Source organism: Manis pentadactyla, chromosome 4 (assembly GCF_030020395.1).
Source record: "Manis pentadactyla isolate mManPen7 chromosome 4, mManPen7.hap1, whole genome shotgun sequence".
In the NCBI taxonomy this organism is placed as follows: Eukaryota; Metazoa; Chordata; class Mammalia; order Pholidota; family Manidae; genus Manis; species Manis pentadactyla.
The window spans coordinates 168,214,177-168,239,987 of record NC_080022.1 but is presented as its reverse complement, the minus strand read 5'-3'; the positions used below and the strand labels follow the sequence as shown (position 1 = coordinate 168,239,987).

Below are 25,811 nucleotides of genomic sequence, written 5' to 3'. Positions count from 1 at the left end.
TCTGTTTCCTTACTTATTTTCTGTCTGGTTGATCTGTCCTTCAGAGTTAGTGTAGTGTTGGAGTCTTCTAGAATGAATGCATTGCCTTCTATTTACCCTTTTAATTCTGTTAGTATTTGTTTCACATGGTGCTCCTGTGTTGGGTGCATAGATATTTATAATGGTTATATCTTCTTGTTATATTGACCCTTTTATCATTATGTAATGTCCTTCTTTATCTCTTGTGACTTTCTGTGTTTTGAAGTCTATTTTGTCTGACACAAGTACTGCAACTCCTGCTTTTTTCTATTAGTTGCATGAAATATCTTTTTCCATCCCTTCACTTTTAGTCTGTATATGTCTTTGGATTTAAAGTGAGTCTCTTGTAGGCAGCATATAGATGGGTCTTGTTTTTTTATCCATTCAGTGACTCTATGTCTTTTGATTGGTGCATTCAGTTCACTTACATTTAGGGTGATTATTGATAGGTATGTACTTATTGCCATTGCAGGCTTTAGATTTATGGTCACCAAAGGTTCGAGGTTAACTTGCTTACTATCTAAGAGTCTTACTTAACTCACTTAATATGCTATTGCAAACACAATCTAAAGGTTTTTTTTTTCTCTTCCTTTTTCTTCCTCCTCCATTCTTTATATATTAGGTATCATAATCTGTACTCTTTGTCTATCCCTTCATTGATTTTGGGGATAGTTAATTTAATTTTGCATTTGCTTAGTAATTAGCTGTTCTACTTTCTTTACTGTGGTTTTATTACCTCTGGTGACAGCTATTCAACCTTAGGAACACTTCCATCTATAGCAGTCCCTCCATAATAGACTGTAGAGATGGTTTGTAGGAGGTAAATTCTCTCAGCTTTTGCTTATCTGGAAATTGTTTAATCCTTCCTTCAAATTTAAATGATAATCTTGCCGGATAAAGTAATCTTGGTTCAAGGCCCTTCTGCTTCATGGCATTAAATACATCATGCCACTCCCTTCTGGCCGGTAAGGTTTCTGTTGAGAAGTCTGATGATAGCCTGATGGGCTTTCCTTTGTATTTGATTTCCTTTCTCTCTGTGGCTGCTTTTAATAGTCTGTCCTTATGCTTGATCTTTGCCATTTTAATTACTATATGTCTTGGTGTTGTCTTCTTTGGGTCCCTTGTATTGGGAGATCTGTGGATCTCCATGGCCTGAGAGACTATCTCCTTCCCCAGACTGGTGAAGTTTTCAGCAATTACCTCCTCAAAGACACTTTCTATCCCTTTTTCTCTCTCTTCTTCTGGTACCCCTATAATGCAAATATTGTTCTGTTTGGATTGGTCACACAGTTCTCTCAATATTCTTTCATTCTTAGAGATCCTTTTTTTCTCTTCTCTAGTCTCTATTTATCGTTTCCTCCACTGTATCTAATCTGCTTTTAATACCCTCCATTGTGCTCTTCAGTGATTGGATCTCCAACCAGAATTCATTCCTGAGTTCTTGAATTTCCATACCTCCACGAGCATGTTAATAATTTTTATTTTGAACTCCCTTTCCGGAAGATTCATGAGGTCGATGTCACTTAAATCTTTCTCAGGAGTTGTATTAATATTTTACTTTAAACCAGGTTCCTTTAGCGTTTCATATTTGTATATGGCACCCTCTAGTGTCGAGAAGCTTTACTTTCTGGAGCTGGTCAGCTCCTGAAGCAATGTCAGGGGTCACAGGGGAGTGGTATTGGTGGCTAGGGGGAGGAAAGAGCTGTTTCCTGCTTCCCAGCTGCTATGCCTGTCTCCACTGCCTGAACCAGTGGGCCAAGCACACAGGTATAAGCCTCTATGCTTTGCGTTTGTAGTTGCTGTAGACAGATCTTCCCTCTGGCTGACCTAATGCCAGGGTAGGGTTTGCCAGTTTGTGAGCCAGGTGGGGCTGGCTGGGAGAAAGGCGCAGTAGGCTGCGTATCATGGAGGGGGTCCTTGGAGCTGTGTAGCCAGCCAGGGAGGTAGAGCATCTGAAGTTGGTGAAAGCTCCCAACCTGCTAGGCAGAGTGCACCCAGACAATTTTGTCTACCTGTCCTTTCTCCTGAGGAGTAAGCTCTGTACAGTCCTTGCCCCTTTAGCATCCCTCTTGCTAAGGACTTCCTTTTTAGGAAGTCTCTCAGACTGCCCGCCTTTCTTTTGTCCCAGAGCAGCCAGATATGGATCCCTGCTTTCCACAAGTGGCTGGAATCTCAGTCTTTCCAGGTATTCTGCCTGTCTTAGCTTTCCAACCTCCTAATCACAAGAGTACCATGCAAGCACCATGAAATATAGGTTTGTGTTCCCAGAGCAGATCTCCGGTGTTAGGTATTCAGCAATCCCAGGCCTCCACTCCGTTTCTCTTCCTCCTGCCTGTGAGCTGGGGTAGGGGGAAGGGCTTGGGTACCACCGGGCCACTGCTTTGGTACGTTACCCTTTTTCATGAGGTCTACTCTTTTCTCCAGGTGTATGCAGTCTGGCGCAGCCCTCTTTCCTGTTGCTCTTTCAGGATTAGTTTTATTAATTATATTTTCATATTATATGCAGTTTTAGGAGGAAGCCTCTGTCTCACTTCTCATGCCGCCATCTTTTCGACATATCTCCCAGATAATTTTTTTTTTTTCAGATACTATTTTATATCTGCTGTTTTAAGCTGCTCAGTTTGGGGGTAATTTGTTATACAGCAGTAGATAAACTAATACATTGCTAGAAACAGAGAAAGCACATGACAGAATCCAACACCCCTTCATGGTAAAAATGCTCAACAAACTAGGAATAGAAGGGAGTTTTCTCAATCTGATCAAAGATATCTGTGAAAAACCTAGCGCTACGATACTTAGTGGTGAAAGACTGAATGCTTACCCAAGGTCAGGAGCAAGGCAAAGATGTTAACTTTGGCCATTTCTACTCAACATTCTGTTGGAGATTCTAGCCAATGCTAGAATTAAATTAAAAAAAAAAAAATTTTTTTTTAAGAGCATACCAATAAGAAATGTCTTTTTTTGGCAGATAACGTAATTCTAAAAAAAGTGCCAGATTTCTACACTGAAAACAATACAAACAATAAGAGAAATTGAAGGTGTATATCAAGGATATATAGAGAATTCTTACAGTCAGTAAGACAATCCAGTTAAAAATTGGGTTGAACACTTGGATATGCATTTCATCAAGGAAAGAGATGACTGGCTAATAAGCATAAGAAAGGGTGTTCATTACAGAATTGAGAAATAAAAGCATGGTACGATTATGCTTCATACCCACTAAAATGGCTGTAATCAAAAAGACAATGCCAAGTGTTGGCAAGGATATGGAGTAACAGGGACCTAAATGCCATTGCTGGTGGAAATGTAAAATTGTGTAGCCACTTTGGAAAACAGTTTGGCAATTTCTTAAAAAGTCAAACATAAACATAGTATAGGACCTAGCAGTTCTACTCATAGGCATCTGCCCAGAAGGAATGGAAACATAGGTCCACACAAAGACCTAATAACTATACCAGCCAATTAGCATGCATGGCTCTCATTTGGATCCTAATTTAAACAAATCAGCTTGACAAAGGCATTTATAAGACAATTAGGAAAACTTGAACAGAGACTTAGCTTGTTTCAGTCCAGTACTGGCCCATCTTCTGTATACCTTGTGAACATCCAGTCACTTCATTGCTGCCATGCAGAAGGTTATCTTGGATAGAGATTGAAGTGAAAGAGCAGAGACAGAGCTTTCGATCTTAATGTTTCACCACTTGCTAACAGGTACTAGCTACTTTCTTCTGTTCCCTGGATTGGCAAAATGCATGTAGATTTATTACCAGCATCTAAGTAGTTTTCTGTTAATAACTATTAAACATTTCCAAATGTGAGTCAAGCACCATCTTCTCCTTATGCAAATTCTCATACACAACACAGCCTTTATTCTCCTTTGTGAATGCCTCTCTTTAACATGAAAGGTTCCTGGATTTATAACTGCTTTTATTTGGGGTATGGAAAATTTACAGTTCTTATGTATACCCACGTTTAATGTGAATTGTATATGATATGCTAAGGATGGGTTCTTACTTGTTTATTCATTATTTTCTCCTTTTTCCATTTTTCAGTACATGTACGAGCCTTAGCAAGTTCTGTTCCAAACTCAGGCACCTTGACTTGGCTTCCTGTACATCAATAACAAACATGTCTCTTAAAGCTCTGAGGTAAATTTCTTATAACAAGAATGTCCACTGGTCAGAATAAATACTTATTATTTTTTATTCTAAATAACTGAAATAAAGTTGGAATTGAAGGAAATCGTGTTATGTTTGTGTACTATTGTTCAGAATAAATTTTTTTTTACCATTTGCCACAATTACAGGACACACTGAAGTGAAATGACTAGAGGTAACTAGGGTTTCTGAACAGAATAATAATACTATTTATGTATGAATGCTTAGATTTTTATGAAGGCTTATATCCCCATTGGCCCCCCCAGAATGGCACATATCATTATAGCTTAGTGATTAAAACAGTATACTGTATTCAGGTTATTAACCAGGTACCTTGAATAAATATAACTCCTGTAAGCGTTTCCTTATCTCATAGCATTGTTACAAAGATTAAGCACTGTTACCAGTATGTGATAATATTAGGCCGAGCAATATAAAGTTGCTAGTATTTGACAATTTTTGCCTTACACAAATGACAACTTCTTGTGGTTCAGCTTGATATGCATGAAGTGCTTAGCAAGATTCCTGGCATATAATAAGGACTTAGTAAGATTTAATTGTAATATTAATGTATTTTTTTAAAGTACATTCCAGAAGATATATATTAAAAGGAAGGTGAAATGCCGTTTCTTTCTGTAACTTTACTTTTTTATCAGCTCTTTAGAAATGATTATGGTCTCATGTACTGGTTACATTTAAGAATTGAGCTATTAAAAAAAGAAATGTGGATTTAGTAGAGTGTAAGTAATATAAACATGAGGCTCCTTCTAGATCTTCCTTATGAACATTGAGCCCATATGTATCTAAGGCTGTTTGCCATGTGCAATAATAATGTAATATAACATTTATCATTTATAAAATATTTTCACATAAATTATTTCATTTATATGAAACCTTGTGAGGCAGGTGAAACAGACACTTGACAGATAAGAAAATACAAAACGTTTTTGAATTCCAGGTACTATGATTCCACCCACCATGGGGTGTAACTGAGTAAGAATTGTTGGTGCCCTTAAGTTGCTCAGAGTCTAGTGGGAGGGAAAAAACACTAAATATGTCCTCGTATTACAGCATGAGAATGCTGTAATAGAATGAAGTGCATCAGTTTGGGGAGCACATACAAAGGGTTGTGGCTAATCTTGTATTAAGAGATACACATGGGCTTCCTAAAGTGATGCCTGAAGTCACACAATTAATGTTGAAAAATGAACTTTGAACCAAGATCCTCTGGCTTTATTAAATAAAACAATTAAAGTAGTACTTTCCAAAGAATGTCATAGAGCTTGGGGTTTTTCCATAGTTCAAATGTGAAATTGGTAGAAGGCAGAGATCAAATACAATGTATCTTAAATTCAGCCCATGAAAACAGTAGTCTATATACTTCCCAGATAATGAAAATTTGCAGATCCTATTTACTTTTTTTAGGTAAAAGTTTAAATGTCTCATTATTACTTCGATAAATGATAGAATTATGTTATGTGGTAGAGAATCTGGGTTGAATCTAAACTCCTTAAATTACTTGTCAACTTGAAGAAGTCTCTTAATTTCCATTTCCTTTCTTAGAGACCTTTTGTTTAAAAGGTAGTATGATTTTAGTGATAAGTGCAAAAAGAATATGCTTTGAAAAGTAAAAATCACCGTAAAAATGTGATCTGAAAAACAATACTGTGCTTTGTGCTTGTTAGTTGAATGGGATTTCAAATAGCCCTCCTATGATATAATCCCATATGAACACCACAAACATTGATAAATCTGCTTTTTGTGGTGGTAGTTATGGGATTGACTGTATTTTAAATCTGCAGGAAGTAAATATGTATATTCTTGTAGAAGAGCATGGGTTTATAACCATTCCCTGACTAAATAGCCAGGAACTAAAATTACTTTGTTGCCTTTGGGATTGGATTTAGTCATATATTTGTTCTATTTTGTTTTAACTTAAGTGAGGGATGTCCACTATTGGAGCAGTTGAACATTTCCTGGTGTGACCAAGTTACCAAGGATGGCATCCAAGCACTAGTGAGAGGCTGTGGGGGTCTCAAAGCCTTATTCTTAAAAGGCTGCACACAGGTAAGATGGCATGTAGTGCTCATGAATGCAGAAGAACCATGAGCTTTGTAGGCAACCCTAGTATGTTGGCTTGAAGAATATGTAGTTGTGTAGTGTTGACCGAAGACACATGCTTACCAAAAATTAAAGTGTTTTCCTTAGAGTAAAAAAAATACAAAAAGAATTAACACCCAACCAAAGATAAATTTTTGAGAAGAGGCAAGATAAGAGGACAAAGTCATTCTGAGTGTAGGCAAGAAGGATTTCATGCAATCTAATCTGAAAAGAAAGCTTGCCATGTTGTCACTGCCTAAGACCTTGAATTGGGTGGGCAAGGAAGGCAGTCTTGGCAACTTTCACTAGTTGCTTATTAACCACCAGGACCTTTTCTTTAATGTGCCTGGTATACAGCAACCTACATTTTATAGTGTTGATGCTTATTTCCTGCCAGTCACATTACAGATCCCGTGATATTTGTCATTAAAAAATTTACTATCTCAGTATTTTACAGTTTAAAAAGGGAATTGACATGGTAGCAGCTGGAGGGAAATATCAAAAGTGGATTTAGATGTGACTGACAAAGTAGCGTTGGCTCTTGTTACGTTATTTTATTATTTGATACTAATACTATGCTGCTTGGATTCCTTTGGAAATACCACTTCTTGAGCTTCTGGTTATTTATGGAATCCTGAAAAATATTGATTGGAATGCATCATCGTAATCAATTGCTTGCTATCTGTTCTCAGCACTGTAAGCATGGCGCTGATCTTCCAATAGCAAATAAACTGTGGATTCCTTTCTCAGCTCCTGCTCCAAAAAGTTTGTTTTTAAAGAACTTTATACAGGATCTGCAGAAGTGTGAAAATTATTTTAGCTCCAAATTCATTTGACAAAATGCTGCAAAGTGTGTTTAATCAGAAAGAAAAATCCATAAACATTAGGCAGTATATATTTCCTTTTCCTTGATTTGGTGATAACATGAATTTGGTATCATCAGAATTCATGAAAAATACTGATAATTGTACTGATATTAATTATGCCTTTATGTGGTCATAGCTCATTGTTCCTTTGAGACTTGGTTGGCTATATTTAAATGTATTAATGAATGTGTGCACTCTTAAATCTCTATCCTTTGAAACAATGTCACTAATCATTTTTTTCTCTCTTCAATGTTTCTAGCTAGAAGATGAAGCTCTCAAGTACATAGGGGCACACTGTCCTGAACTGGTGACTTTGAACTTGCAGACTTGCTTAGTAAGCAGTCCTTTCCACAACTCTTCTGCATTAGTAATTCATTATAATATTATTGTAAGAGGTTCAATCATCAAGACCAGTGGTTTTTCCACTTCAGCCCTGGGGACACAGTAAATATGCAGATGATTCTTTACATGTTTGACAATGCTCATTTCTAGAGACTTTGACGTAGATAAGATATAGAGTAATTTAGTAATAGCATAATTCCAAATTAGCTAACTAACTCCACCCATTTCTTTTCTACTTAGGAAAACTCTACTTTTTAGAAGTAAATTATTCACAAACTCAGTATTTAAAATATTCTTGGTAAATTAATTGCAGTCACACTGATTAAGATCTATTAGTGGATTATAACTATTGGGAACCAGTGATCTAAACAGATAACAAGCAAAAGGTACCCTTTAAGTTTTTTTCAAGTAGCATTTGTTGATCACATTTGGCTTGTTTAGACTATCAACTTTTTGTGTCTATCTTTAGACCCCCGAATTTTGCTCAGAGATTTTGCTGAAACTGTTAGAGTCCTAGAACATTGGCAGTAATACAGCTTTAGCTTTTCTCTCTTGCTTTGAAAATCACATATGCATGTTGCCTTATAGCAAGAGCCTCTAGCACTGATGAAAAAAACTGGTAAGGTTTTCCTTCTTTTTGCTAAGCTTCTGCCTATTATGCCCTCCCCTTAATGTTTGATCACTTGAAACTTGAGAACATAGTGGTTGTTCAGTTTTAGAGTGATAGATAACAGGCCACATTTTGTGCAGTTAAGCAACCTGTCCTTCTATCCCTTAAGGGACAGTTCTGATAATGATCTGCTTAGGAGGCTTTTGGACTGCCCATTCTTTTTACTTCTGATTGCCAAGAAGTTGCTAACTACCAGAATTTGCTTGATTTCACTTGAAATATTTGGCTGGAGAGAAAGGACTTACACTGGAAGCTATTGTAAACATGAAACCATCATCATACAGTGATAGGAAAAAACTGTTCTTAGGCATCTTCAGTTAAATATACACTTATACATACAGACATACACACCGTACCTACCATTTGCCATTTTAGTTTCATCCTTTAGACTTCCAGCAGGCAGAAATCACAGTTGGTAAGCATAAAGAACCAGTTCCAGCATATGTTTTATTTTACTGTTTCCCTTCACCCAGACCTTAGGGCCTGAGTCATTCTTTCCATCATTCCTTCTGTACAATGTGAGGAAATAATTCTCAACATTCATGAGACTGCATGTTCCTGCCCAGTACTATTGAAGTGACCAAAGTACTTTCTTGATCCATCTTCTTTTTCTTGACTAATTTGGAAGTGGAATAGTTTAGTAAATTTTACTCTTTTTAGAATTTTAAGTATTGGTTATATGACTTTTTATCTTTCTTCCTCAGTAATTCCTTATAGACTTTAAAACATTAAGAAGGAAAAGGCAGCATGGCCCTACCATACTTCCCTAATATTGTGTGAGTCTCATTAGCTTGCTAAAACGTGTTTGCTGCTTCCTCCTTTACATTTCCCCTCTCCTTGTTTAGTAATGACAGTGCATCACACTTGGTGGCACTTTTTTAGGTACATATGTGTCTGTACCTCCTGAATTTATCCTCATGACAAATCTTGTGTCTGCCATGGCATCCATTTTTTATCCCTATTTTGTTTCAGTTACACAATATTGAGAACTTACTGACTTGAGCAGTGAATATTTAAAGTTTGATTTTTATGTTTTCAGTTGTCTTTACAGCCAAAGGAGACTGATTAAACAGAGATGACAAAGCTTTATTGTGAAGCTTACAAAAAATTAGTGAATCTAGCAGGCAAATTGAAGTGCTATTTGTATCCAACATGTGAGGATGTTTATACGTGACTTTTTTTTCCACTGTAACATCTTTGTGTGTTCTTTTTTTCATTTTAAAATAGTTTAAAACATACAAAATTGTATTTGAGTTGGACACAACTATTTATAAATTAGGATATTCTTTATATTATGAAACTAAAATAAATAAATTCATGTATGATTGATACAGGATTGTAACTGTCATCACAGGCTTCATTTTTTTTCAGTAAGTTAATAGTGTCAACTTTGAACTTAAAAATATGTTTATACTATTAAAACACTGCTCTTCTTATCTGTTTTCTAGGTTTTAAAATCGTTTAATTGAATCTACCCTATGATGTGCCCTGTGCTGTTTCCAGCCCCATTAGGTTAAAAGAATCCCATTTAGCTTCTTTTCTTTACAACAAAAATGAGCACAGATTCTCTTGCAAACTAAATCAAAAGGAACTGGAAGGAAGAAACAAAGTGTGTTTTCTTTTAGGTCTGCTACCCAATTAATATTAAATTGTTTTCTTTTTGGTACTTATTTTCAGAGGTAACTTTTTTCCTTCTTTTTCTTCTACTAAGTTACTAAATCTATGTGGTTTTTTGCTCTTTTTTTTTTTAGCAAATCACAGATGAAGGTCTTATTACTATTTGCAGAGGGTGTCATAAATTACAGTCCCTCTGTGCCTCTGGCTGCTCCAACATCACAGATGCCATCCTGAATGCTCTAGGTCAGAACTGCCCACGGCTTAGGTAAACATTTCTTGTTTATCTCGGAAAAATCAAGGGAAAGAAACAGGCCTCCTTCACCTATGTTTGTTCCTTGGAACCTTGACATTTTTCAGGTACTCGCTACAAGGCCACTACCCTTTCAGAAGTCCACCTATTTACTTTGTTCCTCATTTGACCTCATGTAATTGGCCTGAACCAAGGGGTAATAGTTCCCATTTTCTACCTCTTTTATTCATACTAGAAAAAAATCAACATTTTGTTACATTGCATGAAAAAAGAAATAAAGGTGTTTTCTATTATTAATGTTTTCATTTATTTCCTTTCTGAAGAAAGTTTTTAAAAGCCTGACCTGTGGTCATTTATATGGTAGTAATGATGCCTGGTAGATAGAATATTTATAACGAAATAACAGCTCTGCAAGAGAAACTCATTTGTGCTGAATGGTCTTTTAGAGCCAACCTTAATTCTCTGTGACTCCTTATCTCTGCCTAAGTATAAGATTGGCTAAATATTTACTAAGAATGCTGTGTGAACATGCACATGGTATCAAGCCTATGTTGATTCTGTAAGAGCGCGTGTACCTTTATAACAAATAGGGATGATCCCCATATACCCTTTTTTTTTTAAGTAAAAAATATGTAATATTTACTATGTGTTAGACATGTTAACCATTGTTTCAAGTGATTTACAAAATTAATTAATTTAATCATTATAACACCATATAAACACTGTTATTATCTCCATATAGAGAGGTCAAGTAACCTGTTCAAGGTCTCACAGCTGGTGAGGGCAGGAACAAGGATTCCAACCCAGGCAATCTGGCTCCAGAATCCATGAAACCACTTGTCTTACCTGTAATAACCCTTGTAAACCAATAGAGCTTTCTTGAAACTTTTTTTATAATCACCTGGCCATGGGCCTAACCATAATTATTGAAAGAAAATTTGCCTACATATCAAAATTCCTTAATAGATCATAGACTTACTCGTAAAAATTGGTAATTTTGTATTAGAAACCTAGAGTAGAGTACTATTCAGGAGTTAAGGAGGTAGCCAAACTCCTCTAAAAATATTACATGTTACCTTTCCCTGTTTTAAAGAGAGGAGTGTTCAGCTGCATCCTCCATGATTTAAATTTTAGAATAGAAAGGTCCTCAAATGTGATACTCAAAAGTTAGCTTCAATCAGATCATGCTTTCCCATTAGATAAGCATTCATTTCTAATTGATTGTCAATAATAATTTCTTATACTTTAGATTTATGTTTTTCAACTTTCATAGCAAGTAATTTGTCAGCAAACATATAAATGTTCTTTGGTACCATGTGCAGATGCCACCAAACTTTTCACAGAAAACTGCTTTTGATTCCCCAGTCCTGTGGTTGGTATTTAGGTGGGAGTTTAGCAGTTCCTGTGTAAGGGGAGTGGCTGTCAGCTCAGCTCCGCTCTCCAACTGGGCCTCCCTGTGAGCCTCTAGGAGGAGGCAGGAAGCTTAAGGCTATTTCTTCATGAGTATGGAATTTCATGTTTGGTACAGGCCTGTAGTTAACCAGTCCGTCCCTTCAGAGCCTTTTAAAGCTGTTTAAATCTGAGTGAACCTTAAGTAAAACAGGGAAAGAGGATAATTTACTTAGCAACAGATTAACTGAAACAGAGTCTTTATCTCCATTTCCTTTGTTTTCTAGGAGCAGGCTGCCCTCTGGGGGTAAGCAGTAATGCCATCAAGAAGGCTTTTAAATGCATTTCCCATGCATTTTTGGCATTAACTACAAGCTTGTTATGGTCTCCTGATTGCATCACCCAGAAATGTGGTATTTACAAGACCACTTATGATAGATAACTCCATGAAAATGAATGGCAAGATCTGTATACAGACTTGCTTAGCCTGTTCATGTCACTCGATATTGTATAATCCTTAGGGAATAGGAAGTTGTTTTCTTAAATCCTTGCTGTTTTAATAAACACAGTTTTCAAGGACCAAGGGTCTGACCTTCCCTTTGTTTTTTTTTTTTAACAGAATATTAGAAGTGTCAAGGTGTTCTCAGTTAACAGATGTAGGCTTTACCACTCTGGCCAGGGTAAGTATTTTTTCTGGGTTCTGTAGGTTTTGTTTGGGATTTTATTGCAGAATGAGCAATGAAGGGATAGCAGCAGAATTGAGGGTATGGGGGAACATATCTGTGGCTGTGTTCTTGAGCATTCTTATGTTACAGCTACAGGCCTGTAGAATACAGATAGCTCTGGAAATGCAGACATGCATTGAAGAACATGTGCTCCTTCATGAGACTTGATTTCCCACATTTTCATAAAATGATAAACTGAGCAGGGACTTTATGAAAGAACTTACTTCATTACTTGGTACCAGAGTGGTGGATGAAAATACTATTGAAAGAAACACATAAGCCTGATTTTAAATGGAGAGGTTTTAAGAGATTCTCTGTATTCTCCAGAAGATTTGATACTTAGAATGGTTTACAAATCACTGTATAATAATAGTATTTACAATTACACTGTCTTTGAACAATTTACTGGAACATGGAAAGGATATTTGCTTTCAGGCAGATAGATGCAATACTAATTGGATGGGGGTCAACTCATGCCATAACTAAATGAGGACATAAAGCTTCCCCTCCACTCTTCCAGAGAAACATTTTTTTTGAATTGAAGTATCATTGATATGCAATTTTACAACGGTTTCACATGAACAACATTGTGGTTTCAACATTCCAGAGAAACATTTTTGTTAAATTATTTATGGTTGAAAGGATCTCTGTATTAGCTCAGTATTAATGTTCAAATTTATTGGATTTATAAAATGTTAGCTACCTTAAATATGGAATAATTGGGAAATTTCACTGTGATCAAGGCCTTTTAAAATGTGCAATTAATAAAACAGAAATTGACATTAGAATGACAAAAACTCTGAAACTCTTAAGATTTCATCAGTATATTTAATACAACTTCTTAGTTTTCTGGCCTTAGATTTTTCCCTTGTTTTAAATTTACACTGTAGTGTTTGGTTTTGTATTTTGTAGAACTGCCATGAGCTTGAAAAGATGGACCTGGAAGAATGTGTTCAGGTAAGATTGTATGTTTTTACTCGGAAACACTGTGATAGAAATTTAACATAATACATGCATATCAGAGTGCTGGATTCCCTACCCTAGTGTGGTGTAGTGCCTGGCGCACTGCCAACTGTCCGTTTATTGAAGTGTCCTCCAGGCATACCAGACAGAAGTGCTCATGACATGTGTTAAAGAACTAGAAAAATACCTGCCATCAGTAAGGTTTCTGTTGCAAAGAAAGAAGGCCTAAGCATTCAGGCCATAGGATGTTAAGATGATTCCTTAGAACTACAAGGTTATGATACTAGTAAATAATTAAAGCCCCATCACACTGATACATAGCACTGTCCTTTTTTAGCTTAAGGGACCCTGGACCCCTTTTATCATTAGCCCTGGAGACCCAATTCTGGACCCCTGCTCTTTGGGTAGGGAGACCTACAAGATACCTCTTTATCAGTATCTAAGAGCTTTGAGATTAGATGATTGGGGAGAAACTTGGAAGGGGGACTCCTGAAAAGAAGATAGAGCAATGAAGTTTTTTTTTTTGGTATCATTAATCTACAATTACATGAGGAACAAATATTTTTAGTGGTAAAAATAAGAGAAAATACTTTGGTAACTGTGAGGTCAGTTTTTTCTAAGTTACTTGTTATCTGGACACTACTTAGTAGCTATTGGTTCTTCCCAAACTAAAACGTGTTCACATGCATCTATCTCTTGCACATGCCTGAGTATCCTGTGTGTCCTTTTCAGTGTTAGTTCTCCTGAGTGATGTGCACATGCCTACCTGCCCCAACCTCCTACCACCACCCAGTCCCCGCTGTTCCTTAGCCCCTGTGAAGCTATGCATATTATGGTAATAATAATCTCATAGTTGGAGAAGAATTTGGAAAGAAACGCTGTTTAACTTTCCATTCTGAGATAACTGTTCAGGACTGTTCTTCCTTCAGGACTTCTTCCTTCCTGAATGTTCATAATTAGCCCAGATTCCAGCAGCCCCTTTCTGCCACCCTTGGGAAAATAACTGACAGCTAAGTTATCAAATCTGATTTGTGGCATGGCTTATAAAATGTAGGCAACATATCTAAAAATTTGAGGGTGTTCATACATTATTTTTTTTCATGGAGCAGTGTCTTCTGATTCTTTTCTGTGCTGCTTCTAAGGAGATAGAAAAAAGTCTAGTGAATAGAAGTTACTAGGGGCAGATTTTCATTCATTTCCAAAACAACAGAATTTTCAGCAGACCTGTTCATAATGAAGACTAGAGATGACTAGATGTGTTCAAGCCTAGCCTGGATGGGTTCTCAAAGAACTGACTCAGGTAGCTGATGGGATTTCAACTTTTAAGATTCTGTTATTTGATGATTAGTAACAGGCTGTCACTCTAGAATGCAAGACTAGTTGAGAATGAGGTATAGCCCATGAGTTTTTTAAAATCATATCTAAAACGTATGTGTTTATTTCAGATAACAGATAGTACATTAATCCAACTTTCTATACACTGTCCTCGACTTCAAGTATTGGTGAGTTTGACTTTGAAAGCTTTGTATGTTTATTGAATTTAATCAAATCACAGCTCTTAACTTTCCTCTTGGTGTCTGGCTACCATTTTTCTCCAAATTGCCAACTTAAAGAGGACCAAGTAAGGACCTGAGTGAAAGGGAAACTGACATAGGAACTGGAAGAGTTAATGTTTCTGTATCAATACTTGGGAGACTGAAAACTGACAGGGAGAATATGAGTTCTCCCTCCCACATGAATTACACTTCAACTTGAATGATGTGTAAATTTCAGAGATCCAGGGAACAAGGTGGTCTAAAATAAAATTTGCTTCACCTTGGGACCAGATGCTCCTGTAAAACAGAATCCATCAAGGCTTTACTAGGGGGGAGGTCTCTGCTACCACTTCCTTACTAATGATATGGGAAAGCATTCTGGTTGACTATTCTCTATCTAGGCTTATTTTTGGTGTGTGTGGTGGCATGTTACTATCCAAAATTGGGTCAAGGGTTCTGAGTTTCACATGGAGGAATCAGGGATCTAAGGAAAATTAATGAAGTGAAGAGATTTATGTGAAGAGATGACCACACCTGACATCTGTAAGAACCATCTTAAGTTAATTAACTGCTTGGGTGTGCCCCTGTACCAGGTATTCAATACCGAGTCCAAATTCCAGAAAATTTTGTGCAGGAAAAGCTTTAACCCCACTTGTCCCTGTATAGAAGAAAAGTGTTAATCTATGGGAAGGGATATTTTATTTTGTTTATGAATTATTTCATAGTACATAAATTCACACAATATATTTAGAATCACACACAGAAATGTCAATTACTGATTTTCAAAAGCAGAACCCTACCTAGCAGCTGTTCATTTCTCCTCTTGGATCAAGTGATGACTCCATCACTTGAAACCAAAATCAAACCAGGAACATCTCCTTTCTAGTTGTACACAGGCCTCTGGCTAGAAGAATGCTGTAAGATATTTCAGTGCCCTTCATTGCTCTATTTGGCTGCAGAGTCTGTCTCACTGTGAGCTGATCACAGATGATGGAATTCGTCACCTGGGGAATGGGGCCTGTGCCCATGACCAGTTGGAGGTGATTGAACTGGACAACTGCCCACTCATCACAGATGCATCCCTGGAGCACTTGAAGAGCTGTCACAGCCTTGAGCGGATAGAACTCTATGACTGCCAGCAAATCACACGGGCTGGAATCAAGAGACTCAGGGTAAAGATGGCTGCATCATTCTCCAGCTCTAGTGTTCTTACCACGCTTTCCTTTTATTTTTCCTCCTCCATTTCCCTTTTCTTTTTAAGATTTAGATTCCTGTGGTTTTTATATTTACTTGGACATTTAGCAAAGGGAAAAAAATACGGAGAGCACAGCTAATGGTAGATAGTTTTTAACCTGTTGTTAGATGGAAATTTAGTAGAAAAACACCCACTGAAGGGAATAAAAGTAGGCCTCCCAGCAGAGTCTTCTCCAGTGATGTCTAAGGCTTCATCACATGCCCATACTCAAAAAGGCATGTGCCACATTTTGGTTCTAAAGGAAAGAAAGGAATAACATAAAGTATTTAGTTAAATGGGATTTAAGAATTTTAATTTGTATCTCCTTTCACATCATACCCTTGTGCAGGAGCTCTTATTTTTTAAGACAACAAACGGAACGGGTCAAAAAGTTTTTTACCTTTTCTTTTTGCCCCATCCTCCACAGTAGAGACACCCATGCATACCAAATGACTGAGAGATTGTCAGTAAGGAGGTTATAAAAAAGCTGGATGAATCTATATGTTAGATTATTCAGTTCAACAGACATTTATTGGAACATCTATTTCACACCTGCTATGGGAAAGGCACTGTGCTTAATTAGGCCCTTACAACCAACCTCTTAAAAAAATGCACGTTGGCCATATGGCATTTGAGCAAGTAAAGGAGTACCAAACCTCATCCTGAGTTCCAGTTGGCCTCAGTCCCTCCTCTCCCTTTGCACCTAGAGGACTGCGAGCGTAACTGCTATAGGGAGGCCTTGCAGCCATATTCCTTTTACACCAAAAGAGAAGAGCCACAGGTCAACCAGAGCCTCTTCTTCCCACACTAGCATTCCTGGACCTGCCTGGCTGGCAGGACTGTCTTCCAACTTTGAGTCCTCAAGAGTCTATATCTGTTCTTCAAGTAACTTAGCACTTTTCCACTTCAGTTTAGCTACTTCTGTGTATGTCTGGATTATAAGTTCCCTAAGAGCAGGATCTCCATTTGACCATCTTTGTACCCCTCTTACTTAGCTAGCACAGTGCCTTGAACATAGTAGGAATTCAGAAGCTACTTATACAGTAAAAACTAGAAACATGTTAAAAGAGGATAATGAGGTTTTTTTAAGTATCAGAAAAAACATTGTCCACAATGACTTGGAAAAAATTACTATTATAAGTTTATATAGTTTGCTTGCAACTATGGGAATCCAAGTAGGAATCCCCTTGAGACAAGATGAAGAGATTAGTATAGTTTTTCCCCAGTTTATTTGCAGGTCGTAAAGTTACGTGAGCTGATTTGCCCATTTAGAGTAACTTGGGATAGTACAAAGTAGAACCCAGGACTCAACATCCAGACCAGTGTTCAGCCCCTGCCCTGCTTTCATGTCCACTCATTTCCTCAGTGTTTTTCCTGAAAAGCAACGTTGCTTTTTCTTTTTAAGCCCTCTCTCTTAGTATGATGTTTCTGTCTTGTTTCAGACCCATTTACCCAATATTAAAGTCCACGCCTACTTCGCACCTGTCACTCCACCCCCATCAGTAGGGGGCAGCAGACAGCGCTTCTGCAGATGCTGCATCATCCTATGACAATGGAGGTGGTCAGCCTTGGTGAACTGAGTATTTAATGACACTTCTAGAGTTACCGTGGAGTCTCCAGTGGAAGCGACCCCAGTGTTCTGGGCAAGGGTTACAAAGTGAGGGCAGCGTCCAGATTCCCAAAGCCACACATAACATGTGCATACCCACCCTCACCCCATTACTCTAGCTCTGTGACCAGGGGACTGAAGTCCTTGCCAGCTTTATCAAGTGGATTGGTAAAACTTAACCATTCCTGTTGGACATGCCCAGAAGAAGATCACAGGCAAGGCAGAGGGAATGGGGCATTCCAGCAAACCCAGTGTTAACTGCTACTACGGTTTCTTCATTTTGTTAGGGGTTTCTTTGGCGATTTTGGAACATGCAGTCCTCCAGGGGCAAGGAAAGCACAGAAAAACAATATATTTTGTGTGTAGGGACCAGAAAGAAAATTACTTTGCATCCTATGAATGGTAGCCATCCACTGTGAGATGACTACAGAGCTTCTGTACTTCCTTGTTCCCATGCCAACATGCTGAGCATGCCCACAAAGAAGGCTCGTCCATTCCTCCTGTGTTTTAGTATTTGGCCCAGAGGTTTCTTAAATGGTTGCAGTGAAATCACTCTGGCTCAAATGCAATTACTCACTCAAATTGTCACTCTCTATTTTGTGCACCTGTCCTGTGTTCACTGTTGCGCCTCCCGCATTCCTGCTCCGTCTGCCACCTGTTCACAGTCTGCTCACTCACACTCAGTTGTTACTCTTTTGCTGCTGTTGTGCTTACAGTTTGCATTTTGGATGATTAGTTGGGGGTAACCAAGCACTTAAAAAAGAGACATTATCAATAAATATTTTTTTAATTCTAAGTTCTACCATTAGGGGACCCTGCCTGAATCTTTACCAGTCTGAAGGAAAAATACAACAGAAGCAAGAAAAGTTATGAGAAGAAATTAAGCAAAAACTATTTTGATGAAAACAAACTTTGCCTTTTGGTTTCTGTTATATCTTGTGATATATGATCATATGCATGATATGCCCAATATTCTCCCTGCACATTTTTCCTTCCATCAAACTTCACTAACTTAATGAAGAGAGATAAATGCATTATTAGTGAAGAATGGAATAGCAACTCCCAGAACTGAGCCTGAAAGCCCCCACCACCCAAATTCAGACATTCACTGAGATCAGGTGTGACCAGCAGCAACTCTGAATTGTTTCTGTGAGGTGGTTTTGCTTCAACAGGAGAGCTGCTGGAGAAGCTATGCGGTCTAGCCAAACTGTTTCTCTTTTTTCCCCCATTTCAGCCAATCAGAGATGCAAGAATGATCCTGTAACGCTGGCCATTTGTATGTCAGCACTGGTGGGATCATATCTAATATTGGAGCCTCAGAGAGCCAGAGCCCTTTCAGTCCTGTCAGTCTTATTTCTCTTGTGCTCCAGAATTCCCATGAATGAAATACAAGGGTAGAGAGGTAAAGGCATTAGGGCAACAGAAAGAGAACACTGAGAGGGAATGGGGGTCAGCCCAACCTGGTCACCAGAGCTAAGTGCCCAGGGTATGGCGTGACCCATGACTCAAAGTCAAGCAGTTTTCCTTCCCCATGCCCTGCTCCCGCAACCACAAAAAAGACAATCATGGAGGATGAGGGAAATAAACTGAGTTTCTAAAGTATAAGAAGTAGATTTTTAAACCTTGCATTATTTTTAATAGGATGACCTTGCTTTCCTTTGGTGTTTTAGGACATAAATTGCTGTCCACCATTATCTTAGATGATCTTCTGAATGATCCAGGCTGTTAAAAGGCTTGTTTCAATGCTGCAGGTTCTACCAGCCTTATACAAGAATAAAATGTGATTTATTTCTCCACAAGCAATCAAATGAAAGGGTCTTAGTATCTGTACTACCTACCATTATTTAGCATGTTAAATTTATTTTAAATCCTATTTTATTATGCCTTTTTAAAAGTTCGAATTATTGTATTTTTCATTCCCCCTTCCCCTATGCTATTCTCAAATTACCATATAAAAGACATACTTTTAAAATTGAAACTCTCCTGGCTATACCCCACACATACAAATATACACACATGTGCACACATTTCCAAATGTGGCTGGTAATATTCCTATCCCCAGGTCACTCATTCAAACAAAACTAAAAAGAGAAATATTTAGGAGCCATCTGCCCTAATGCATAAGCTTTCTTTTTTTCATAATGTCCAAACAAATTGATCATAAAACCCTGATTGATTAGTGAGTATAGATTTGAATTGCCCAATAATTAAGGCTGTTAAGGTACTTCTTTACTTAAAAAAATACCCAAGTTTAAAAGACCCTATTCACCACTACCTGAACATCTTGAAAATGCTGTTTCTCTAGTCAAAGAGTATACATACCCATGTGCAGGTCCATGTGGGCTTTCCCAGGCGACCCCTGCCTGTCAGGCCAAGAATGGTTAAGTAAGAGAAAGTCCCTGGCGTGTGCAGCACTAGCTTGTATGTGACCATGCAGGAGCCTTGTTTCTTTATCAAGAAAACTTCAGGCCTGTCAAGCTTGGATGAAAATACAGTTTTTATGCCAATCTGCAGCCTATACCAGCTGATGAAATGTACCAGGACTTTGAGACCCCAGAACATGGTAAGTTTTGGTCCGGTGGAAGTGGTCCTGCCGTCCAAACATAATGCTTCCTGTCTCAGCATCAGGGACACTTGAAAATTCAACAAGCCTTCATGAGTGTAAGAAAACTCCTAGGAAAAGCTTACTTGTCTGGCTCGGAGCGCTTCCAACAGTATGCCTTGTTTAATGAGAAAATAAGTATTGAACAGACAGAAGAGATTTGGGATAAATAAGAAGGTACCTTCAAAGCGATTGCCATACACTTGTAGTCCGGAGAAATTATTGCTATGGCTCTAGAGAAAGTTATTTAAACATCTAGATCACCTCTTTTTCAAGCAGTCTTTTCCCAACATTTTCCAGCATCATTTGTGATACATCAGTGTCTTTAGTATCTTTTACAGCCTCTTCATCATCCCCATGAAGGTGATTCTAGCATTGGGGTTTTTTTTTTTTGCGTTGGCTTCTCCATTTCCTTCCTACACTCATTCTTGCCCTCTCTATTTAAAGCCTTCACCTCACGCCCATGATGCTGCTGATTTATACTCAAATGCCTCCTGTCTAGCTTCCTCTTAGGGTGGTTGTCCTGATTTAGGCAAACTCTCCTGAGCAGCCTTGAATTCAGTAACTGGGCACCAGGCCATTTTTCCCTTAGTATACTGTCTTTGGTGTTTGCGTGCTGAGTTTGAAATGGAAGTGTTGAATATAAAGCGAGGAGTAGGGGGATCTGGCTTCATCCTTTATTCCATTATTAGGAATATGAAAGCACATTGTGCTTTATGTAAAAAATGTTTTCTCCTATTAAAATCTTTAGTGGATGTAAAAGTACTCCTTTAAATGGCTTTTGTAAATTTCCAAACCTATTACGTTGATCTAGCAGACATATAAGTCACAAATTTCATATATTCCTTATATCACACATTTAAGAGGAAAAGCTGATATTTTCTTGCTGCTTTATTTTGGGCTTTCCAAACTCTTTGAACAGTTCAATATAGTATAAAGCTACAGCAGTCAAGTTCTTTTATTTCTTCTAATTGCCTTGTAAAATGCATTGTTACTAATACAATAGGCTGCTGATGCCCTGGGGGTCCTAAACCAAATATGTGATGGAACCTATCTTGGTTTGAGGTTGTTGGAAGTGTGAGAGAGTCACTGGAAGGAAGAGAATTGTTTCTCGCCTGCCTGTTTGGGCATCATATCCTTAGGTGATTGTGTTGTTTGGAGAGAAGGAATACTTGAGATAGTAGTCGGCCCTTGGCCGTTTAATGTTTTATTATTTAGACTGCTCATGACAGCACCAGTAAGAGAGGAGCTTTAAAGGAAATTGGTCTCTTCCGCCCTTTCCCTTCTGTGTGCATGATCTAAGGTTAAGTTTTCTCTCCTTATTGTGCATCCTGGCTGACAGACTCCTTCAGTGGTATGCTCTGAGCCTCCGGAACATTTTATTAAAAGATTTCCTTCTCTGTTAGCCCACCATTTCTAGGATCTTTAAACATCTCAAACCCAGGCAATGTGAATTAGCTGAGTCTTGTTCAAGAAGAGATTTTGGTTGTTCGGCAGGATGTCTTGGGGCAGAATCCCCCGCCCCCACTCCCACCCCTATAGTGATCTTGGACGGAAGAATCATAAAAGCGTACGGAATTCAGCCCCTCCTCACGTTTATTTCTATCATAAATTTTAATTGTAATGGATGATACAGAGAGCTTGTATAAGACCATATCAATAGGGTATAATTAACCCAGATAATTTGGGAATAAAATGTGGCTGTCTTTGCTATATCCAGATGCCCTAACCTAACATCTTGATTCTCCAGCGAAGAACCTGCCGCTCTAACCTTGCGCTCTCGCTTGGGACAAACTTACTGTCTGCCAGAAACTACCATTTGAGGCAAGTGCATGAAGTGCTTCTGCAGCTCTCGCTCTCAAGGCAAGTCTACCTATTTTGTCCATTTTTATTCTTAGGAACATCATTTCTGCATCTCTGAAGCTTTTGATCCTTAGGGAAGTCAGTAAAAACCTCTCAGCTGCATCTGAGTGAATCTTTGGAGCCCAGGAGCGTTACACTTAATTTTTAGCAGGAAGTTTTTGGACAAGCTTACATGGGGGACGTTAAGAGAAACTCCATAATGTACTTCTTGCATCTCTGCCTCATGTGTTCTGAGTAAGCCTGGGACAAATTTGATACACACGTGTTGATGCTAAGTGCTTCCTCAGCCAGGATGGTTCACCTCCCTTTTAGGAAATATAATCATGAGCAACCAAAACTGTATCAGTTGGACCTCTCTCTGTTTTTCAGTGTCTTGTTTTGAAGAATTGGGGTGGGAAAATAGTAAATGAGATTCAAAGTAAAGAAAAGAATCAGTTCTGAAGTACTTTGCTTTGGGTACTTGCATCTGTCCTGAATATGTAGAAACAGCTGTATCACATGTGAGTAGATTTACTTTCCTCTCCATCCAATGAATTCTATGCCCCTCTTACTGGCAAGGAGGGCTTCTACTTTCACACACACAACCAGAGTCGTCAGATGGGGATCGGCACCATGGAAAGAACCACCAGTGTATCCCAGCGGCTTCTGACCACGGTTTTCTGCGGGGCGAGCGCAGGTAGGCAGTAAATGAGAGAATCCCCACCCAAAGAAGAGATGGGAGAAGAGAAGTGTCCAGACACATACCTTTTTTCCTCTGCCACACCCGAAGAACACAGGAGAATCTTTGAAGTAATGTCTTTTTTATTAAAGTGGAAGAAGAAAACTGCCCCACTAAGTTTCGCTTGTCATTGTTGTACTACGTACTGATTCAAATCTGACCCCCACTGCTGCTCACACACACGCATGTGTTTCTTACCTTAGCCTAACCCTTCTCTGCTCCTGAAGTTATTGTTCTGTTTGGTTTTTCTTTTCTTTTCCTTTTTTTATGGCACTAGAGAATGAGAATGTAGTCTTAGAAAATCCTAACTTGAAAAGGAGTTTCTAACTGGCATGGTTTGGTTAATTTACCTATTTCGCTCTAAAGACTTGAACGATTTTCTTTCCTAGTGCTATATAATAGATCTGTATGTAATAAGTGAAACCTTTGCTGCTACTTTTCTGGGTTTACATTAGTTTTTTCCCACCCTGTAGAATAGTTTCTCATCTGTGCTTCTCTGACAACTGTTAATTTCTAATAAGTGCAGGAAGAGGTGAGCCTGAGATTTCTTCTCCTTCACATTACCCACAAATTACACACTAACCTCTAACACACAAGACCATGGGATGGGGCTCATCAGAAGTACTTGTGTTTTTTTCTTATCATGCTGCAGCTCTTGTAGCTACTCAGTCCAAAGGGTTACTGTAAAGAGAGAGAGGCCTTAATTTTGCCTTTCTCCATTTCTGTTTAAGACAACCTTCAGATGCCTCCCACTCTGGCCGCCTCCTTTTTCCTCCCAGGAATTGTTTCCCAGTAACCTGCCTGGGGCATTTCCCAACTGCTGTCCTCACCTTTGCTCACTTTCCAGTGACCCTGAGAGCACAGACCTAAGACGGCCTGTGCAGAGCTCAGAGAACTGTGAGGGCCACCTCTGCCTGTCAGACTCTGTTTGGGGACAGAGATGGACGGTAATGGTGCTGTGGGATAAATTTTTATCTTCAAACAAGGCTGTTTAATCCCTGCACCACACCCACCCACCCTACTCCATGCCCTGAGGGGGTAAAATGCAGAGAATGGTTGGTTGGCAGGGTCTGATCGCAAACATCACTCTCTGGCCCTAAACCTTCTCCAGCCATCTGGCCTTCCCTGGAGTGCTTTGGCATGCAGGAGCTGCTGCTTGTTTCTCCACCAGGCTTGTGCCTATGCTTAGCCAGTCCCCGGGGCCAACACAGTTCCCTACGTGGTGACCTAACACCAGGTTCCATTAGCTGTCCACAGGACTGTGTTTCCACCCAACACTTGGCGCTTGAGAATGGTGGGGAGGGAGGGTTATTTAAAATAAATAAAATCCAAGGTGGCAGTAGAGGGTTTCTTTTGCTTTAAAAATCTTTGGACAAAAAAAAAATTTTTGTTTTTTATATATAAATATATAAAGTAAATTGTTATGTAACTATTATTGTTTCCTGTATGTTCTAATTTTGTTTTATGATGTAATTAAAGGAAATAAGCTGTGAAGACTTTTCATTCTGCTGCAGAAAATAGCCTGATTTGAAGCTGTGATTCTTAATTTCCTTGAACCCTGGAACTCTAAAGGTTCCTGAGGCCAAATGAAGGGGCTGCTTCTTGACATCCTTCTATTTTTCTTAATATCCTTTAATACCTTTCATTTATTTATTATTAAATGCCCTGAACTCCACTTGTCTCTAAGAAAAGCAGAAGACATAAATCAGTTTCTAAAAAGCCTTTGTCTTATTGATAGTAAAAATTCAACCTGACCCTTACCTGCAGAGCATTGCCCTTAACCAGCCCTGAGTGCAATTGGAGTAGTGTGATGGTTAAATAAACAAGCTGCAGTCAGATTGCCTGATTCCACCCACATGACCTTGGCCAGTTAACCCTTCTCAGTTCTTCATTGGTATTGTAAAGTGGGAATAACTACCTGCTTTAGAGCTATGAAGATTAAAAGAATAATGGCACATAGTTAGTACTCATATGTTAGCTGTTTTTACTCCTTTTCAACAAATATTTCAGTATCTAGTCTGTTCCAGAGGCTCCTAGGTTGAGTATGCAGAAGTCAGTGCAATGGGTCCCTGTTTTGGTGGAGTGAGCAGTGCAGTGGAGCCAAGCCCGTAGCCTGAATTTGCATCTTGGGGAATCTGTTCTTCTATGAAACACCCTTGCAGAGAGCCTTGTGGACTCACAGGCCCCACCTGAAATCCACTCATTCTGCGTAAGGTAAAGCCTGATCTGGATTAGTTGTCTGGGCTAAAGGGTCCCTTTCAGGAATGCAAGCAGGTGCCTGCTCAGTTGTCCCTACTGAGTTGGCCTTGAGTGAGAAGGCAGGCACTTTAGAGGTTTTGGAACTTCAAAAGATTGCAAGCGGACTTCCCCTTCCCCCAACCATTGTTAATCAATTCGGCAGGTGTTAGAGCCTTCCACCCTCCTACACAGCCTCCCTAGCCAGAAGCCAGCTAGTTTTAAGACTCACCAAAGATGATTGGCAAACTGAGGAAAATGATCTATAAGGAATGAAGCAGATATTTTTAAGTGGGCACCTTGGCCTGTCTTCCACTCCATGCTTACGGGTTTTCCCTTTTCAGTATATTTGAGATTTTTCATAATACAATTTTGAAGGAAGGGGATTTTTAAAAAGCAGAATATGATATGGCCCAATACCACCTTTTTAAAAAGTACATCATTTAATATAAAAATTGGTTTTCTATATGGAAAAAAGATACACAGAAAAAAAGTCCGTTTTGGATTAATTACAGACCTCAAAGTGAAATACAAAATTTAATCTAAACTTTGAAAAAATGTGCATAGGAAATTATGACCTTAACTTGGAAAGATTTAAAACATAAAAATTAAGAGATTAATAATTCAGCTATATTTCTAAATAAAAGCCCCATAGCCTCAAGTTTCAAGTATAGTTGTAGTATTTTCCAAATCTCTAGGACTGAAGCTTTTAGCACAATGATTTGATAGTTGGATAGCCTGTTGGACGTGTTAGTGATTAGTTTTTGCTGAAACTAATTGAAAAAAAAAAATAGCCATTTTGTTTATTCTTCTGTCCCAGACTCCATCCCTTGCCCTAGTTTCTAGTTAAAGCAGAGGACATTTCCCCAGACCACAATACCAAGAATACTGAACAAGCATTGAATGACACATTAAATA

General features: G+C 38.5%; 1 protein-coding gene across 6 annotated transcripts in view; it reads left to right on the top strand.

The window, feature by feature from the left end:
• The window catches only part of FBXL20 (F-box and leucine rich repeat protein 20), a 114,101-nt gene extending 89,949 nt beyond the window's left edge, over positions 1–24,152 (top strand). For 4 of the 6 annotated variants that reach the window (XM_036930504.2, XM_036930505.2, XM_057501445.1 and 1 more), the window contains 9 exons: positions 4,071–4,166; positions 6,116–6,242; positions 7,401–7,475; positions 9,905–10,035; positions 12,029–12,089; positions 13,047–13,091; positions 14,543–14,599; positions 15,592–15,804; positions 17,309–24,152. In XM_036930504.2, coding sequence (XP_036786399.2) covers positions 4,071–4,166; positions 6,116–6,242; positions 7,401–7,475; positions 9,905–10,035; positions 12,029–12,089; positions 13,047–13,091; positions 14,543–14,599; positions 15,592–15,804; positions 17,309–17,416 — 913 coding nt within the window. In that variant the 3' untranslated portion in view covers positions 17,417–24,152. The remainder of the gene's footprint in view (positions 1–4,070; positions 4,167–6,115; positions 6,243–7,400; positions 7,476–9,904; positions 10,036–12,028; positions 12,090–13,046; positions 13,092–14,542; positions 14,600–15,591; positions 15,805–17,308) is intronic. The other 2 variants (XM_036930508.2, XM_036930509.2) reach the window with 2 other exon arrangements.
• Positions 24,153–25,811: the final 1,659 nt, after the last annotated feature.